At 53.2% G+C, this 18,001-nt stretch overlaps 7 protein-coding genes across 7 annotated transcripts; 2 read left to right on the top strand and 5 right to left on the bottom strand.

Annotated features, from left to right (window-relative positions):
• Positions 1-199: 199 nt before the first annotated feature.
• G647_06663 (uncharacterized protein) lies at positions 200-2,485 on the bottom strand (the record flags this gene model as incomplete). The annotated part of the gene is made up of 1 exon (XM_008730982.1): positions 200-2,485. One exon carries the CDS (start codon positions 2,483-2,485, stop codon positions 200-202), a length of 2,286 nt encoding a protein of 761 aa, XP_008729204.1.
• Positions 2,486-3,354: 869 nt separating this feature from the next.
• Positions 3,355-4,872, top strand: G647_06664 (uncharacterized protein; the record flags this gene model as incomplete). Its single annotated transcript, XM_008730983.1, has 1 exon — positions 3,355-4,872. The coding sequence occupies one exon, from the start codon at positions 3,355-3,357 to the stop codon at positions 4,870-4,872; it is 1,518 nt and encodes a 505-aa protein (XP_008729205.1).
• Positions 4,873-5,570: 698 nt separating this feature from the next.
• Positions 5,571-6,036, bottom strand: G647_06665 (uncharacterized protein; the record flags this gene model as incomplete). The annotated part of the gene is made up of 2 exons (XM_008730984.1): positions 5,571-5,786; positions 5,965-6,036. 2 exons carry the CDS (start codon positions 6,034-6,036, stop codon positions 5,571-5,573), a joined length of 288 nt encoding a protein of 95 aa, XP_008729206.1.
• Positions 6,037-6,962: 926 nt separating this feature from the next.
• G647_06666 (glycine dehydrogenase) lies at positions 6,963-10,172 on the bottom strand (the record flags this gene model as incomplete). Its single annotated transcript, XM_008730985.1, has 1 exon — positions 6,963-10,172. The coding sequence occupies one exon, from the start codon at positions 10,170-10,172 to the stop codon at positions 6,963-6,965; it is 3,210 nt and encodes a 1,069-aa protein (XP_008729207.1).
• A 537-nt stretch (positions 10,173-10,709) lies between these two features.
• On the bottom strand, positions 10,710-11,269 carry G647_06667 (uncharacterized protein; the record flags this gene model as incomplete). Its single annotated transcript, XM_008730986.1, has 2 exons — positions 10,710-10,821; positions 10,878-11,269. 2 exons carry the CDS (start codon positions 11,267-11,269, stop codon positions 10,710-10,712), a joined length of 504 nt encoding a protein of 167 aa, XP_008729208.1.
• A 1,089-nt stretch (positions 11,270-12,358) lies between these two features.
• G647_06668 (uncharacterized protein) lies at positions 12,359-13,986 on the bottom strand (the record flags this gene model as incomplete). The annotated part of the gene is made up of 2 exons (XM_008730987.1): positions 12,359-12,427; positions 12,478-13,986. The coding sequence occupies 2 exons, from the start codon at positions 13,984-13,986 to the stop codon at positions 12,359-12,361; spliced, it is 1,578 nt and encodes a 525-aa protein (XP_008729209.1).
• A 997-nt stretch (positions 13,987-14,983) lies between these two features.
• On the top strand, positions 14,984-17,070 carry G647_06669 (uncharacterized protein; the record flags this gene model as incomplete). The annotated part of the gene is made up of 4 exons (XM_008730988.1): positions 14,984-15,005; positions 15,064-15,219; positions 15,285-16,825; positions 16,876-17,070. 4 exons carry the CDS (start codon positions 14,984-14,986, stop codon positions 17,068-17,070), a joined length of 1,914 nt encoding a protein of 637 aa, XP_008729210.1.
• Positions 17,071-18,001: the final 931 nt, after the last annotated feature.

Here is an 18,001-nt window from a genome sequence, read left to right on the forward strand (position 1 = left end):
CCTGTGCTTCGATAGATCGAGATTTGACGGAAAGGATGGACAAAGGGATGCGAGGGAGGGAAGAGGTCATTGATTTAGTTCAATGGCGGGCACCGTCCCAGCAGCCTCTCGTCCACCCGAATCCTGTGTATAGAGCGAGCGGGTTTTTATTGATCTGTTTGATACTGCCCGCTGCCCGCTCCCCACTACCCACTGCCCGTCACGACACCAGCTCGCCGACCTTTGGAGCCCGGTTCTTCAACCATTCCCGTGCTCTATCGAGATCGCCTTTCTCCTCCTCAAGCGCCTGGACGCACCACTCGAGCTCATATTCGCCTTCGCCCGTGATCATATCGGCAAGGTTTCTGCGTGATTGACTCGCTTCGTCAACGCAGAAGACCATTGACGTGGTTGTCCCATTTGCGATGTCGTTCACGATCGGTTTGACCATGGCCAAGCCATCTTTGGCGGACACGACTCTATCCTCGCCATGGACATTCTTATACGCTGTCCGGCAGAAATCCACGTTGCGACACCAAGGCTTACCACATCCGCCGGTCAACTGCTGAAGTAATCTCCTCTCGATTCTTCGCCTCAACATCTTGCCCTCGGGATCGTAAGATGTGACGTATAACGGGCCGAAACATTCGTTGCACAAGCCAAGCTGCTCTTTCTGCACTCTCTGCTCGTCCTCGGATTTGATCACTCGTCCGCAAATGCGATTTGAGCAAAGCCTAGGCTTCGGTCTGGAGAACCTTTCGCGATCGTGAAGCCGTAGATGGGTCTTCATGTCTCGGAGCCTGACGATCTTGTTGCAGAGATGGCATTCTGTTGTCCGTGCACCGTCGGCCAGCTCATGGGGAGTGAGGCCACTCATAAGCACCTCCGGGTCCGTGAAGGAAGGGTCTTCCGGGCCCTGTTGAGGAACGACCAAGTGACAGAATTGGCATAAGATTTCTTTCCCTGGGCAGGTCGTCGTTCGATGATGTGCCAGAATCGGCACGTCATAAGCTTGAAAGTCACATTCTGGACACTGTAACGGTGATTGTGGGTGGAGGATAGCGTCGTGCTTTTCGTGTGAAGCAGCATCGTTGCCGTGTTCTCCGTCGTGGGGACAGTGCCAGTGGTTTTGCCAGGCGTCGGACTTCTTCAGGAATACCTCCGAGCACTTCGGACACAGAATGTTGTTCCTGTAGCAAAATGCTTCGTGAAGAGGAAGGGTGCGCTTGGGAACTACTTGACGGCAGTTCTTGCACATCACATCCTCGGGAGATAGCGCACTGTTCTCATCGCCTGCATCATCTGCCTGCGTAGGGGTGGAGATTTGAAGGCTATAGGAGATTGGCCGGGCTTCATCCTGAGAATGTTCTTTCTTGTTACTCCAAGCGTGCACAGCGACGTTCAAGGCTTCGGCGGCCTCGAGGTCGACGCTTGTGTGCGAGAGTTTCAGTCTCTTGGTGGGTCGTACACTGAGGTCCCCGAAGACGTACTCGTCGTCTCGTGGCTTCGAGCGATGTTTGGCAGAGAAAGGCGTAACCAGTAGATTCAGCCTGGTGTCATCGTCGGAAGCCTGCAAGGTAACTTCGAGATCCCGGGTTTTGTCCCAGTCTGTCAATTCGTAGTCGACATACTGTCCAGGTAGGACTCTCCCTTGAATCTCGCTGCCAAACCTCAGTGGGCCTCCTAATGAGCTTCCTTCAGGTGACTCCTGGCCTCGGTTCTTCTTTGCCAGTGTCTTCTTCAGAGTCTCCCGCGCTTGTTCCTCGTTCAAAGGCTCTATGTCGACCTCGAGATCGGTATCAACGATACAGATGCCATCCTCGTCCGGTTCAAACTTGTCGACCAAGAACCGAAATCTTTCATGATGGGCACCAGGCACGACAAGCAACTCTCCGCGGGTCAGCGTGGTATAGTTATCCCGCAGATAGCGTTCTAACAGAGACTTCCAATCCTCCGGATCGTATCCAGCCTCCAAAGGTCGCAGCTTGACAAAAGTGCCTTTCTGCAATTGCTTCGCATGTATAGTTATCAATTCTCCCTTAGATGTGTCGGTCCCGTTTGTCATGACCACATCCCCATCCGGAGTGCCTTCCCGGGTCGTGGAAGCAGAAGGTGTGACATTTTGCAGGCCCAGCGCCTCTTGAAGACCGCTGCTCAAGCCTACCGTACCTTCGGCGGCCGAAAATTCGCGGATGCCAGCGTATACTGCCCTTCCATTGTGCGGGTTGACAAGGCGGAAAGTGAGAGGATGGGGTAATTGTTGCTGACGGTCTTCGAAAGCTTCGCGAGCACGGCGCTCAGCGGCGAATGAATAAGGGTTGAAGGGATCGAAGGACGATGTCCGCTGTCTATTCGTGTTGTTCTGGATAGAGACCACGGGCGCGGCAGCCAGGAGTGATTCGAGGGCAGACTGTGGCAAGGTAATCTTGTCTCCAACGAGACGACGATTTGACGGAGCGACACGAAGTTGAGCCGACCATCTCAAGGACTCTGAAGACGGTGACATATTTGTTGCGTGCCTGTGAGGGTAAAAGACCTCGCCATATGAGGTCGATCGCGATATGAACCCATGATGAAGTTCAGATCAGGCAAACGAAAGGACGCGCACTTGGTGAGTTCGAGAAACGTCGATGGCGACTGACAAATGACGATCTCGACAGATCGACGCACATCTGCTCAGATTTGCTTTACTTTCCAATCACTTCCACGTTTCACTGTCGAGCGCAAATGGTGACTCGTGTGACTATATCTAACTGGGCCGTTTCTTCTCAGATTCAGCGTAATTACTGTACCCCGGTATACCGAGGCACGCATGTAGACCTCTCGGTCCTCTATCACCCTTGCCGCAATCGTGCTCGGCAGGCGTCTCCAGACTCGCCACGCTCGTCGCTTACACACACAGTCGGCGGACCACTGCGGCTGCTGCATTGCATATTGACGGGCCGCCGTGGCAGTCATGGCCTATGGTGGCATTCCAAGACGCCCAGACGATGATTATATAACGCTGTAGTCGCCTTATCGGACTCGGCCAAACATGCGACGGCATTTGACGGAACTGTACGACATGATGCTTCTTCACAAGCTCTTTCCCCTCCTCCATTGGAGCAGACACATTGCAATCGAGAGTCAGCTTCTGCCGTGTTTCATCGTTCTCGAGGCTTTGACGGATGAGGACATCGCACTCTGTAGTCACTGGTCCTACAAGTAGCCGCTATGTCCCGGCCGTGCACTGCAAATTTTCTCCTCACTTGAAACTGTCAGACGCGTGGAACATTGCCTGAGACTTTCTACATTGCTGATGCACCTACGTCGACTCCAATATCCCATCCTGAGAAGGATCCGCTAACTAGTGTCGAACCCCCATTCTTGGCCAACATGACAGACGTCGCAAGGAAGGGCTCTTTGAGCTTCCTCAACCCCTTCAAGACGAGGTCCGGAAGCCGGTCAAGTTCGAGGGCGTCGTCTGTGGTTGACTTCAAGATCGGTGATGATGCAAAGAAGGCCTCGATCTCCACAGTCACCCTCAAGGAAACAAACTCGTCTGGTAGAAGCTCGAGAGCAGGTTCTGTCAAGAACAGCCTCGAATACACTCGGTCGTCTCGCCAGGCTTCCACCCTTGCCAGCAGAGGAGGGGAGGATGAATGGGAAAGAGATGCCCAGACCGGCGAGCGAAGGGATCATACTGAGCTGTTACACAGTCTTGCCCACCGGGGCTCAGCAGAATCTCTAGCTGACAAGGCTCAAGCCATGTTCGTTGGGATGCCGCCGCAGCCCGCGGCCGATTTGTTCGCGAGGTTTCCCGCAAGTGTCTGGAGCCGGATGGTGGAATTCATGGGTCCAGCAGATAAAGCCAGCCTCGCCTTCTCGTGCAAACCATTCCGGGACTTGCTAGGCACGGGGGTTTGGACCGATTTGAATATCGCAGAGAACCGAGATGCCAAAATCGACTTGCTTGGTCGGTTGGATGAACACCTCCCGAATCATCTGCTTTGCTTTCCGTGCGCAATATACCACGTCAGGTCACAGAAAGGCCAAGAAGTCCTACGTCCTACCAACGTCTCGAACCCCATCTTCAACTGCCCGAATGTCTTCAACATCGAGAACAAAGTGTCACGACACCGAATCACCGTGGGACGCGCTCTCCCATTCCCATTTGTGCAGCTCATTCTGCGAGGCCAGAAGTACTCCAAAGAGCACGGGATCCCAATCGACTCCATGTCACGGCGGTACAAGGATCGAGATGGAGAGTGGACCCATCAAACACGCTACGTGATCGTCAATGGCCATCTGCTGGTGCGGGTCATCAGCTCAGCGTTTGCAACCCCGGCACTACCTCCGGCAGGGCTACGCCGATTACTTTATTCACCCAGCGACAATTTCAATCCATACTTCTCTGTCTGCTCGCATTGGAGGGATGGCAATCTGATGCCCGCCGTCAAATGTGCCCTGAGTCACATTCCGAAACCGCCAGAGGGCAGCGGGATCGCCGGCACCAGCGCGAAGGTACATTATCATTTTCACCGACCTCATCCCATCATCACCTTGTGCTCCGAATGCAGACCCATGCGGCGTTGTCCGGAATGCCCGACCGAGTATCTCATCGAGATGAGAGTGCAAGAGGACAGAAGTGACCCCGACCCAAGGAGGTTGTTCAAGCACGCCGTCGTAGTCACACGGTGGAGCGACCTTGGCGATGGATCCTCTCCTAAGAGCCTGGAATGGGCTGCGTGCAATGGAGAAGCCGAATACGATTCCTTCACAGCTCTCGGGAGACGTGCAATTTCTGGCACTTTCGAGTCTCAGTTCACGGTCGACCAGATCCCGGGACAAAAGATGGTCTCGATGAACCCGAACAAGATCAAGCTCGGAGAAAAGGGGCACGATTGGTATTGATGTTGTTCACGGGTATTTTTTGATCTCTGGGGCTCGAATGACTAAACAGTAATCATCTATCATGAATACACGAAAATGAATGTCCATTCTCAATCCAATGGAGAAGCATGGTCGTGAAGAGGAGATGGTTGCATGACCATCAGTCACTAAACCAAGATCCTCATCTCCGGGAATGCACTGGAACAAACATGGACAGTCGGAAGACAGAAACGACATGTCCACGATGATCGTCCAAGTCCCTGCCAATAGTGCAGGCCACACCAACGTCCATCATACGAGTGTAACGACTCCTCCAAGTCAGGGTCTGTGAACTTGATCGGGAGCCGGAAACAGGCAGTCTGAAATCGAAATACACATACACAGAACACAGTGCTCATTGTATCACAGCACCATGAATAGCATTTCCAGTTCGACGCAATGTGCTCCTCTCTTCGACTATCTTGCCGCTCGGCCTCCTCGTCCTCTCCCGCAGCCCAGCACAACCCAGTTCAACTGTTTTCAGATCCCCTTTCCCTTCTTGCGTCCCTTGTTCCACGGCAGAGCAAGTCCCTCGCCTGCCATCCCATAGTCTCTACCCATTAACCCTCCCTCTTGTCCCTATTCCAAACTCAAATCCAGTCATGACCCCCCCTCCCCAATCAAGCACCCCGGGTATACGTACATGTACCGTACCTGTACTCGCCCCTCGAACCTCGCCCCTAAAACCTCTTTGCACCCCCCTTCCACTCCCCCGCGTCCTCGACGCCCCTGGCCACCTTCTTCGTCCCGTTCTCCACCCCGGTCAAGGCATTGCTCAACCCGTCACCCACGGGCTTGCCCGCACTGCCCGTCGCGCCCGTGATCGTGTCGCCCAGCCCACGGCCCAGAGCGCCCGTCACGCCGCCGACCGTCCTGGCCACGCCGCCTAGGGTGTTCTGTGGAGCAGAGCGGAGCGTTAGTACAGTGTCAGTGTGTGCTTGTGTAAGAACTTCTGGCTGGCTGGCTGGCTGGCTGGCTAACTGGCTGATTGGCTAAATGGCCATGTAGCGCGAACCCGGCGAGAGGCGAGAGACGGGAAAAGTTACAAGTACAAAAATCCAAAGCATGACTTACCCCGACGGTTGAGGTGACGAACTTGGCGGCGCCCGTGACGCCTTCGTCTGATGAGGAGGTGTTGATGGGCATTCTCGGTGACGCCTGTCTGTCTGTCTGTCTGCCTGTTTGCCTGTTTGCCGCGCTTGCAGGATGCGGTAATGGATATATAGATGGAGAGAGGGGGGGGGGGTAATACGTGTAGGTATACCTAGGTATACTCGTACTCGTATTGGTATTGGTAAAGTTATGGGTAAAGGTAACGATAATCTGGTATCTGGTATGTGATATCGGTATGGCTATTGTAGCAACAAGTACTCCGTACTCGTGCAGGTACGAGTATTCGTCAAAAGTCAAGGACCGAGTATGGGAGGCGTCCCAAGTACCCAAATGTGTACACCCTTGGTTATATGAGGCCGTCCCACGAGAGACACAACATTAGAAAAAGAGGGACACACATGATGTCATATGCATCCATCCCAGCTGTCGACAAGTCACCCGTTGGGATCAGTTAGCTGGCAGTGGGTGTCGCTCATCGACGCACCTGATCCTGGCTCCGGTAGTGCAGCCCCGCGGCGTCCTCGGTGCTGTGCGAATGGCAGAGGAGCAAGCTTGCCGGGATGGTGGGAGGATTGTGGCTGTGCGAGTCGTGCGCCTGGGACACGGTCGACGTATCACACGCATGGTCTTTACGGTATGACAGAGAATGGGCAGATTCGTCTTCATACTGTGCTACCTCGATCGCTCCCATCTTGTCAAGAAGACAGTCGACCACCGCAAATTCGAGAGCTATAAGTGGAAGCATTGAAATAGATCACGCGTTATTAGCAGTGGTTGAGCTTGCGCCGAATACCTCGTACTTTACACATTGGGTTCCAGATTGCTCATTGTTGCCGGCCCGCTCACAAATTCGCCCAAAGCACCCATAGTGTGACCATTCCTGACCAGAACTGTTGAACTCCCGATCATGCTTGACCCACTCATTATGATAACGTTTTGGCAATTCAGGTCCAAAGCACTTATGTTGGCATCGGTGCCTGATGTCCCGTAAACCCCTCTTCCTCATATCCTTCGACGGGCGTGCAAGTGCAGAAGAGATTCGTATCGCCATAAGCATCATCGACACGCGCCACTGTGGGCCAGAACTTCTTCTCTCTGAGCCACGGCAGTGGATATGCCGCTTGTTCTCTGGTGTACGGACGATCCCAGTCATTTCGCATGAGATCATGCTGTGGATGTGGTGACATTCGGAGGACATTGCCTTCTCGCGGCATCTGGCCATCCTCGATGGCTTTAATCTCCTTCCTGATCTCAATCAAGGCGTCACAGAATCGGTCGAGCTCTTCCTTGGATTCTGACTCGGTGGGTTCGATCATGAGGGTGTTGGCGACAGGCCAGCTCATGGTAGGTGCGTGGAAGCCATAATCTTGTAGGCGCTTGGCAATATCAATGGCTTCTATATCCGCAGTCTCCTTGAAGCCTCTCGCGTCCAGAATAAACTCATGCGCGCATCTGCCATTCTCATTGGTGTACAAAATCTTGTAGTGCGGTCTGAGGCGGGACATGATGTAGTTCGCATTCAACAATGCGACTTCCGTGCCATGCTTCAGCCCTTCGCTTCCCATGAGTTGGATATAGGCATAGCTAATGGGTAGAATAAGAGCACTGCCCCAGGGTGCCGAGCTAACAGGGGAGATAGCAGTGCTGGCTCGGTCTGGGCCAGGATGAGGATCCACGTGAGGGTGTGTAGGTAGGAAGGGCTTCAGGTGTTCCTTCACACCGATAGGTCCAACACCGGGACCACCACCACCATGAGGGATGCAAAACGTCTTGTGCAGATTCAGATGGCAGACATCGGCTCCAATATCCCCAGGGTTGCACAGGCCGATTTGAGCATTGAGATTCGCCCCGTCCATGTAGACTTGACCCCCGTGCTCGTGAACGATTTCACAAACTTCTCTGATCGCCGGCTCGAAGACACCAAACGTGCTGGGATAGGTGATCATGATGGCAGCCAGGTCATCCTTATGCTTCTCGCATTTACTCTTGAGGTCTTGGACGTCCAGATTGCCGGTCTTGGTATCGCACTTCAGCGGAACCACCTTCATGCCCGCCATGGCAGCTGACGCAGGGTTTGTTCCATGCGCAGAGACAGGTATGAGGCAGACCTTTCGCTTGCTTTCTCCTCGGCTGGAATGGTACTTCTCAATCACACGCAATCCAGCAAATTCACCCTGCGCGCCTGAATTGGGTTGCAGGCTGACGGTATGCATGCCAGTGATCGAAGCCAGATTGTCCGACAGCCTCGCAATGAGGGCTTGATAGCCTCCCTGGCTGGGGGCGAAGGGATGATGTTTGTTCCATGCACTATTGGATATGGGTTGCATCTCTGTGGTTCCGTTGAGCTTCATGGTGCATGATCCCAGCGGTATCATGGAATGCACAAGAGATAGGTCTTTGGACTGCAGATGATGGATGTACCGAAGCAATTCAGTCTCCGAGTGATTTTGGTTGAAGACGGGATGGGTCAAATAAGGTGTCGACCTTTGTAGGGCGCTCGAAGCATTGTTGACTCTCGCGAGTATTCCTGACTCGCCCAAAGCACGATCGAAAACGTCCTGTTCAATACCAAGCACTTGTGCGAGTAAAGACATACTCTTCAAGCCGGTACTCTCGTCAATCGAAAAGGCGAGCTGTGGTTTCCGGCTCGAATTTCCGGAAATAATGGTACGCAGAGAAACTGAAGCTGCCTCCGCCCGTGATAAGATCTCCTCATATTGATCGCGGTCTTGCACTTCCAATGTGACAGTATCGAAGAGTACGGCACCGTCTTCACGAAGTCCCTTTGTGACAACTTTGAGAGTAGTGCTGTGCTTCTCGATCAAAGCCTGAAGAAACTTGGTGCTGGCCCAAACCTTGTTCGCAATATCCCTGAGGCCTTGTGGTCCATGGTAAATGGCATAGAATGCGCTCATGTTGGCGAGAAGAGCCTGTGCAGTACATATGTTGCTAGTGGCCTTTTCGCGCCTGATATGCTGCTCGCGTGTCTGAAGTGCTAGCCGCAGAGCACGATTGCCGAGTCTGTCTTTCGAGACGCCTACGAGCCGACCAGGAATCTTTCGTTTGTGCTTCTCACTGCACGCAAAGAAGGCGGCGTGCGGTCCACCAAAACCCATTGGCACACCAAATCTTTGGGCGCTGCCGAAGGCGACATCTGCGCCGAATTCTCCCGGAGGCTTCAAAAGAGTGAGGGCAAGCAAGTCCGTCGCGACACAGAACGTGGCCTCGGTGGCATGTACAACGTCGGCGAGATTTTGGAAGTCGTGTACACCTCCAGTCGTGTCTGGATATTGCGCCAGGACTCCGATCAGGTTATCCCCTTGGTCTTTCACAAGCTGACAATCGTTGTCCAGGATATCTCCAACCACGATGTTGATGCCAAACCCAGTCGCACGTGATTCTAGAACCGCGACCGTCTGAGGATGGCAAAGGTTGGAAACGACAAACGTCTTCCCTGGCTTCTTCAGTCGAGCAGTCGAGAGCGCATTCATGGACAAGGTCATTGCTTCGGAGGCAGCAGTGCCTTCATCGAGAATAGAGGCATTTGCTATTGCCAGACCTGTGAGGTCTGTGACAAGCGTCTGAAAGTTGAGGAGCGATTCCAGGCGACCTTGACTGATCTCGGCCTGATATGGCGTGTAGCTTGTGTACCAAGCAGGATTTTCCAGGACGTTTCTGAGGATGACCGCAGGGGGGACGGTGCCGTAGTACCCGCTGCCGATGAAATTGTGCCATGATCTGTTCCTCCTCCCAAGGGCTTGCAACTCACTTCGCACTTGTCCCTCCTTTTGGCCATGGGTGTTGTTCTGTTTTCCGCGTGAAATGATGGTAGGGTTCTTTTGTCGGATACCGGACGGCAGAGACTGGTGTATGAAATCATCAAGATCTTTGACTGGCGGATCCAGCTTTTTGAGCATCTGCGCTTCATCCTCGGGAGAAGGGCCAATGTGCCGCTGGCTAAATCGCTCACTTGTTTCTGCGAACGATGGTCGTTCTTGTGGTACTTGCGTCGGTGGCGGTCTGCGGCCAGAGGGCTCACTCTGCTGTGCTGCAGTAGACATGCATCTCTTGCACATGCGATTCAGCTCGTTCCGTAGGAGATGTTGCCGCCGAACGACGCGGTGTGCTGAGCGAGCGGCGCGGGGCCACATGACGGAGGGGCTGGCCATGGTTCCAGGCCTAAACACGGCCGTTGCTTAGGACAATGGCATCAAGAAAGAGCTCGGAGGGATGGGACGAAATAGAGAGGATCAGAATATTGCAGAGCTGCGCTGGTGTTGGGACGGGCAGCCATTGCCCAACATGTACTCGGTATGTAGGCACGCTCCTTTCACGCAATGTGAATCCGGAGGAAAGGGCAGGCGGCTTTGTGGCCGCGGCTGCAGCTACCTGACTCCACCCGATAACAAATATGGGCGTCATTAGACCAATGACAGCCAATAACCGCCCTTGAAGAAGTGGGACACACATTGAAGGGTGGTGAATTGAAAATAAGTAATTGCTCCTCTCACCGGTCCTTCAAACGACCAACACGCTAATGTTACATATAATCTCACACATGATACAGGGGATATCTAGGAGAGTATTGTTACAGTCGCTCAACGCATCTCAGTCATGCAATCTTCATGATCCATCGTCTCTCTGGCTTCATCTGAGTGCATCATCATCTCGCTCAGTAGCGGTCATGGCCTGAGGAGAACCAGATATTAGTTCTGGCATTGATCAAGGGCTGGGCGAGGATGTAACTCACGTCCAAGAGGCTTAGCTCTCTTTCCGATATCTTTGGCTTGTTGTTGCTTGATCTTGGCAAGACGAGCCCTAACGTGACATGTTAGTATTGGCCCGAATGCATCAAAGCTAAGTTGAGAACATACTCCTCTTCGGCTTCACGCTCAAGCATCTTGACATGGTTCCTGGCCTCTTGTACAGCAGCTCTGGCTTGCACGAGTGCTCGGTCTGCCTCTCTTTCCGCAGTCTCTGCTGAAAGCACTCGCTCCCGGGCAGCAATGATGGATGAGTCTTCATGGTTGCGGTGGAACAGCCCGCCAGAGCTGCGGGTTGAACCGTGAGAAAGCTTGTTGCTTCCTTGCCGGTTGTTCCGGGTATCTAGGTCTGAAGAGGATAGCGACGAGGATCGGCGGCGACTGAAGAACCCTCTGCGAGGACTGCCATCCGCGGACGAGTTTGAGTATCTGGGATTTGTCGTGGTATGTGCATGTGTAGGCGTTGGCTCAGTAGCCGTGTTCTTGTGACCGAAAAGAGGCATGGTGATGGGTATTGTGGTGCGAGTGGCCTGTCAAAAGTAGTTTGTTTGTGGATTAGGAAACTGATCAGAGAGGAGTCTCAACGCTGCGAGTATATTTGTCGTTGCAACGAGCTTCAACAACGTTATATAACTGCGTATCCCAGCCGGTGCAACTGACAGTGGTGGTGTCCTAGAATCAGGTTTTGGGTGTTGGTGTGACGTAGACACGAGGATGAGGCTCACGAAAGAAAGGGATCGGCAGCCTCGATGGCCCAAGCCAGCCAAATGACGCCACATATCAACCAGAAGATCACACGCCAGAGTCTTGGTGTCGCTTACTTTGGAAGAATTTGGGACCCTTGGAAGGCGTTATTTCATCTCCTCGTATCAGAGCACGGTAGGAGGACGGCCTGCCATCCTGGAATGATGGCATTTGACAATTTGGCACTTTTAGTGCTGGACCATCTTCAAGGAGGGTAACTGGGAACGACGATCTGGTACGCCTGTGGCTGAGATGGTCTCAGACAAGCCAATCATCAAGGCAGTTAGGCAGATTAGCAGAATGAGGGTCTGGGGAATGGGGAGCGGGATCGAGAGAATATCTCGATGGAGCAGCTCAGCGCGGGATGTGCCTCCCTAAGTCGCCGTCCGCGAGCCACAAGCAGCTCATCACCGCTTCAAGCGCAACGTCCGCATAGTACACTTCATGCTTGTGGCAGCCTTGCAGCTTTTACCTTTAGCTGGGAACAGTCGAATGTCTTCATGCTCGCAATATAACTACAGTAGTGTGACACGTGTAACCGTCTGTGCTCGTTCCTTTCGTGCTGCTCTCCGTCTTCATTCCTGGCGCCACCAGCGCTCGACAGCCATGACGTCAGTCCAGAACCCTGGTGGTGCTGGTCACTTCAGCCCGTCATGTGACTCAGGCTTGATGCACTGACTCACTATGTAGTTGCAGTTTACGTGCCTCATTACAGGCGCTTCGACCAACTACGTTGTAGCTTCGCCTGTCGTGGAGTAGAACGGTTGTACCTCCGAGGGAATATCTTTGACTCCAGCCGACATCAGCTCTTCATTTACGAAGAATGTACCTTAAGCTCCAGGCTCCTCTCAGGCTTTCGCAATCCAGCCCGAGTGTATCATAAAGTCGAATATACGATTGGCTTTGTTGACGTCGATCTGAGGAGGTGGTCAGTAAGGGTCATCTCCAGACAATATTATTCACTCACCCTGCAGACCCCTCGAGCCTCTTTTTTCTTCATGTGCCCGCCTTGTTTCATGGCTTCTTTCAGCAAGCCTTCTTTGAGCGCAAGATATGGTTTTGGTCGGATGTGGAGCGTATTGCAGAGCTGTATTTCTTCTTCGCTCAGAAGCTGCAGATCCGGAGCATATGTCTTGTCTTCTTCCAGCCTCCAAGGAGTTGTGCCAGTCAGAGGCTGGACAACGTAGCGCACCTTGGGCTTCGGACCTGCGGAAATATCAGGCCCATTTGCCTCTGCAAAAAGCTTGTCGAAGTCGTTCTGTACAACCGGTTGAGTGTCGGTAAATTGAGGTACCGTCTTTGGCTTCCGCTGGAATCGGAGAGGCAATTCGGGTGTCGTCAGCTTGGATGCCTCTGTGGGCAGCTCCGGTTGCTGGATCTGGCCGCCCTTCTTGGGAATCTGAGGCATCCTATCAAATTGACCTTGAGGCTGATTACGAAGCGCTCGAGCTTGCTTGTCAGCCTCGTACTTTTCACCACCTCGTAAGTCACTGATTCCCATCTGTTTCCATTCTTGTAACTGTGCGATGGCAATTCGTAAATTGTGCTCCAGGAGCAGATCTCGATTCAGAGCATCGAAGTCATCGTGGTTCATCATTCGAGCGAAAGGTTTGGCCTTGTGGAGCAGGTCCTTTTCTTCCTTTGTCCTCTTTTTGTCTAGCAGCTGGTTCTTCTTGTATTCCAGCAGGTTGTGTTCGAATATTATTCGCTTCCGATCCGTCCGGGCTTTTAATCTGGAGTTGTAGATATCAAAGACTGTCATTTTCAAGGTAGTTTCTTCATCCATCTCTCCCGTCACTGGATCAAGGCCATCGCCGGGCTCGAAGGTCATGTGCTGCACAGCTTCTTCGGCATCGTTGGCAAACTCAGTCTCGAACTCGAGACGACCGGGCATGAAGCCTTGCACCTCGTGACAAGCGGGCACGGATGCCGTAGGTTTCTGCTTCGGGGTGGCAGGAGGTGCCGCCTTTGCGGCTTCCTTGCGCTCTTCGATACGACGTTTCTTCCGAGCCTGGAATTCATCCTTGGGTATTCGTTGGAATAGCCGGGTGTCGGCAGGGTCGGCCAATTCAGGCAGGGGAAACAATGGGCTGTTGATGTAAGTGTTGATGTAGTGGTCGCGCACTTCGTCCTTCTCCCGATATCCTCCTATATGCTCCGCCACATCCGCCCATGACCCCAGGCCATATTTTTCCGATCCTTCTAGCAAGAGCAATTCTTCGTCGGCACCCCAGTCCTCGGTATAGATGGGGATGGAGTTCTGTTCGACTACATGGTACTCGTGGGTCCGAGGATCGTGGGATTTCGAGTGCTCTCCACGTGCGAAGCACGGCACGCATAGATCGTATTCGCGGCAGGCGGAATTTGCGCATGATATACGGACTGTCGATGTGATATCGATGGAACAAACGTCGCAATGATACTTTGTGCCGCCGTCGCCTCCCCGTGAGGCCGCGTTCTTCCTTATTACACCCATGCTCCGTTCAATGCGAGCATCTTCTTCAGAGTCGAAGTCTGAGGAGAGGTACTGCGCGTATTCTGGAGGGACTGTCGCGTCTTCGCACGAGACGTCAGCTGGTGGGGCTGGAGACCGCTGAGGCGCAGAGGGTGACGCGGAGATATCAGAATCGGAGTGGTAAACGTCGACGGTATAGCAAACGCGCTTTCGTTTCCTGGTACTTCTGACTGGTCGTGAGGATCTTTCGAGTCTCTCTGGTGTATCCGGCGGTGATAATGGTGGTGCAGGCAGGGGTCGCTCTAGGCTGGTTGTACGACGGACGTTGAAATTGGGGAGAAATCCGCCACCAGCTGCGGAAGGAGCCATGCTGTTTGAGGTACAGCCGTAATCACGTGACCGTAGTCCGCTCACCCAATCGACGCCTCAGCACTCCAATGGATTCGCCGCCTGGACCCTTTGATGAACTCAGCAGCCTGCGCCTCAAACTGGAAACGTGAAACCTGCAACCTGCAGTGGGCTCACAGGTAACTTTCAGCGCACCTGTGACTTTTGGTGGGGTAGTTTCAGCGGCAGGATCACCACCCGCACCTCGTAAATCTCCCCCGAAACAAACAGCTTGTTATGGTGTGTGCCACCTAAGTCACCAAACAAAACTGACCGTCACTTGAGATCTTGCGATCGCTTGTGTTATTCATCAGCAACTTGATTTGCAACTTGATTCACTGCCTCACCTCGACTCTCTCACTCTCATCACTCTGTCAACGCTCCTTACCCTCGTCCCGGTCTTCACTTCGACTTCACTCTCCACTCACCTTCACAGCTGCAGCCCCTCCTTTCACCCTTCGCCGGCTGCGCGCTTCCTCGATATTGTCGGTCAACGCCAACTCTCGGTCTCAGCCTGCACCACGAACCCACCACTTTATCCCTGAGTAGGAGGTCTTCATCTGCCACCTTGACTATCCGGGCCTCCCGTCGTCGTTCGTAACGGAGAAGGGACAGAAACAAACGGTCCAAGATGTCGTGGAAATTGACCAAGAGTAGGTGGTGACTTGTAATAAATATTCTTGCGAGGACTTGTCACTGAGTCATGCACAGAACTGAAGGAGACGCACCTCGCCCCTCTGATCAGTGGTTCGAGTCGATCTACGTCCACATCGACAGTAAAGGCAGAGGATTCATCCCCTGCTCAGGAAACGCCTGAGCTCTCGACAATCCACAGCAACACCAGCACAACTTCAGCAAATGGAATAGGTAGGTCGTTATGAGGGCTGATGGGGAGGTTATTGACTGTGGCGTCTTCGACTAACTTGCGGCAGCGGCCTCCGAGCAACTCACTTCCCCCCCAGTCCAAACCACCAAGCCTGGTATCCTGATTGTGACGCTGCACGAAGGCAAAGGCTTCTCCTTGCCCCAACAGTACCAGTCAGTTTTCAACAACCACTATGGTTCGGGTCAATCGGGATCAGTCAGACCAAGTTCATCCTACGCCGCAGGGTCCATGGCAGGGTCATATGCCCCCAGCAATCGGCCAGTGTCGACCCACGCTGGAATCAATGCAGCTCCAACCATCCATGGAAGATACAGCAGCAAATACCTGCCTTATGCTCTGCTCGACTTTGACAAACTGCAAGTATTTGTCGATGCAGTATCAGGCACGCCGGAGAATCCTTTGTGGGCTGGAGATAACACCTCCTTCAAATTTGACGTGTCGAGAGTATGCGAGCTCAGCGTCCAGCTGTATCTCCGCAACCCCGCTGCAAGGCCCGGCGTGGGTAGAAGCGAAGATATCTTTCTCGGTGGCGCTCGCGTCACTCCGAGATTCGAGGAGGCTCGGCAATTCGTGCCCGACCCAAAGAAGAGCAAGAAGGATAATGAGAAAGCTGAAGCAGCCTTCAATGCGCAGGAGAAACAGGCAGGTCAGCTTGGAGCTGAGTGGGTGGACATTCAGTTTGGTACCGGCTCCATTAAGGTCGGCGTCAACTATGTCGAGAACCGCCAAGGCAGCCTTAAAATCGATGATTTCGAGCTGCTCAAAGTTGTCGGTAGAGGCAGCTTCGGTAAAGTCATGCAAGTCATGAAGAAAGACACCGGTCGAATCTACGCCCTCAAGACCATTCGAAAGGCGCACATCATCTCACGGTCCGAAGTGGCGCATACCTTAGCAGAAAGATCGGTGTTGGCGCAAATCAACAACCCTTTTATCACACCTCTCAAGTTCTCCTTCCAGTCACCAGACAAGCTTTACTTCGTCTTGGCTTTTGTCAACGGAGGAGAGTTGTTCCATCATCTACAGAAAGAACAGCGTTTCGATATCAACCGATCCAGATTCTACACTGCAGAGTTGCTGTGCGCTTTGGAATGTCTGCACGGCTTCAAGGTCATCTACAGAGACCTGAAACCAGAGAACATCCTACTGGATTATACAGGGCACATTGCTCTGTGCGACTTCGGATTGTGCAAGCTGGATATGAAGGACGAAGATCGTACGAACACTTTCTGTGGTACACCTGAATACCTCGCCCCCGAGCTCCTTCTCGGCCACGGTTACACGAAGACTGTCGATTGGTGGACCCTTGGTGTTCTCTTGTACGAAATGCTTACAGGCCTGCCACCTTTCTACGACGAGAACACCAATGAAATGTACCGCAAGATTCTGCAAGAGCCTCTACACTTTCCCGGCCCTGAAATCGTTCCTGCTGCAGCCAAGGATCTACTTCAGAAGCTGCTCGACCGCAACCCGGAGCGTCGATTGGGAGCTGGGGGAGCGGCGGAGATCAAAGCTCATCACTTCTTTGCAGGGATTGACTGGAGGAAACTGCTGCAGAGGAAATACGAGCCAAGCTTCAAGCCCAATGTGGTGAGTGTTGATAAACCTTGCCTGTTAGATCTCATAACTAACGTAGACAGGTTGATGCGCGCGATACAGCCAACTTCGACAAAGAGTTCACGTCCGAGGTGCCCAAGGATTCGTATGTGGAGGGGCCAGTCCTTTCTCAGACCATGCAACAGCAGTTTGCCGGCTGGTCATACAATCGACCTGTTGCAGGACTGGGTGATGCCGGCGGCAGTGTCCGGGACCCGTCGTTTGGAAGCATTCAATAGAGAAACAAAGCGTATTGCCTCGTGTGATGAGCAACGGAAAATGTTTACGACCAGAACTTCAAACATTAGCATCATCGGTCTGTCTTCTCGGGGAAAGGTACAGCAGGAACTTCGAATGGCGGTAGAATGGTTCAAATCTTGGTCACCAGTGGGACATAGCTTGATGCCGCTTGTGCCATGTTCCCTTGTCATTAAGCCGGGCTTGAATATGAACGACATTGCCTCGCAATCAATGACATCCTTGTCCGCTGTACATGGTCTCTCGGAGGCAGCGAGCCACCTCGGGCCGCCGTTCTGTCCGAGGGTTTCAACTCACCATAGGAAACCCTCAGATGGATCCCGCTACGCAATCGACCTCTCCTTCCAGAGGTGACGAGAGATGAGAGTTTCGACCACCACGAGGTGCCTAGCCATATCTGAGCCCTATGGCAGGAAGAGTAGGAGCGTGGTGACGAATCCCATCAAGCGGCGGAAGCAGAGGCTATGAACATACACACCACGCCTGCCTTGAACGCCCATTCCCCTGTCGCTACTTCATTCAAACCACTAAGACCAGTTTTGCCGGATACTTTGGAAACCGTCCCAAACCTCAAGTTGCGTTCATGGCTGGCTGAGGTCCATCGGCCACAGCACCCACCAGCCGTTCAGTGTCCCCCAATGGAGGAATCGTAGGCGATATCTTGCACGTCTGCGCCTATCATCATATGCAGGGTCGGCGTACCGACTTCAGCTCCTGCAGCTGAAGAAGATCGCTTGCAGAGTCTCCAATCAACATTCGTCCGCTTGTCCAAACGAAGCTTAGCAACAACCTCACAAAAGGAGTAACCATGTACGATGCCGTCCCTTTAAGAAGAGAGCGCCCTGCCTCGCCCACATGTCCACCACTTTGGTAAGTGTTTCAGAGCCTGTGAGGGCGAAACGGTTGCCTCGA

The sequence above is a fragment of the Cladophialophora carrionii genome (genome assembly GCF_000365165.1).
Source record: "Cladophialophora carrionii CBS 160.54 unplaced genomic scaffold supercont1.5, whole genome shotgun sequence".
Classification (NCBI taxonomy): Eukaryota; Fungi; Ascomycota; class Eurotiomycetes; order Chaetothyriales; family Herpotrichiellaceae; genus Cladophialophora; species Cladophialophora carrionii.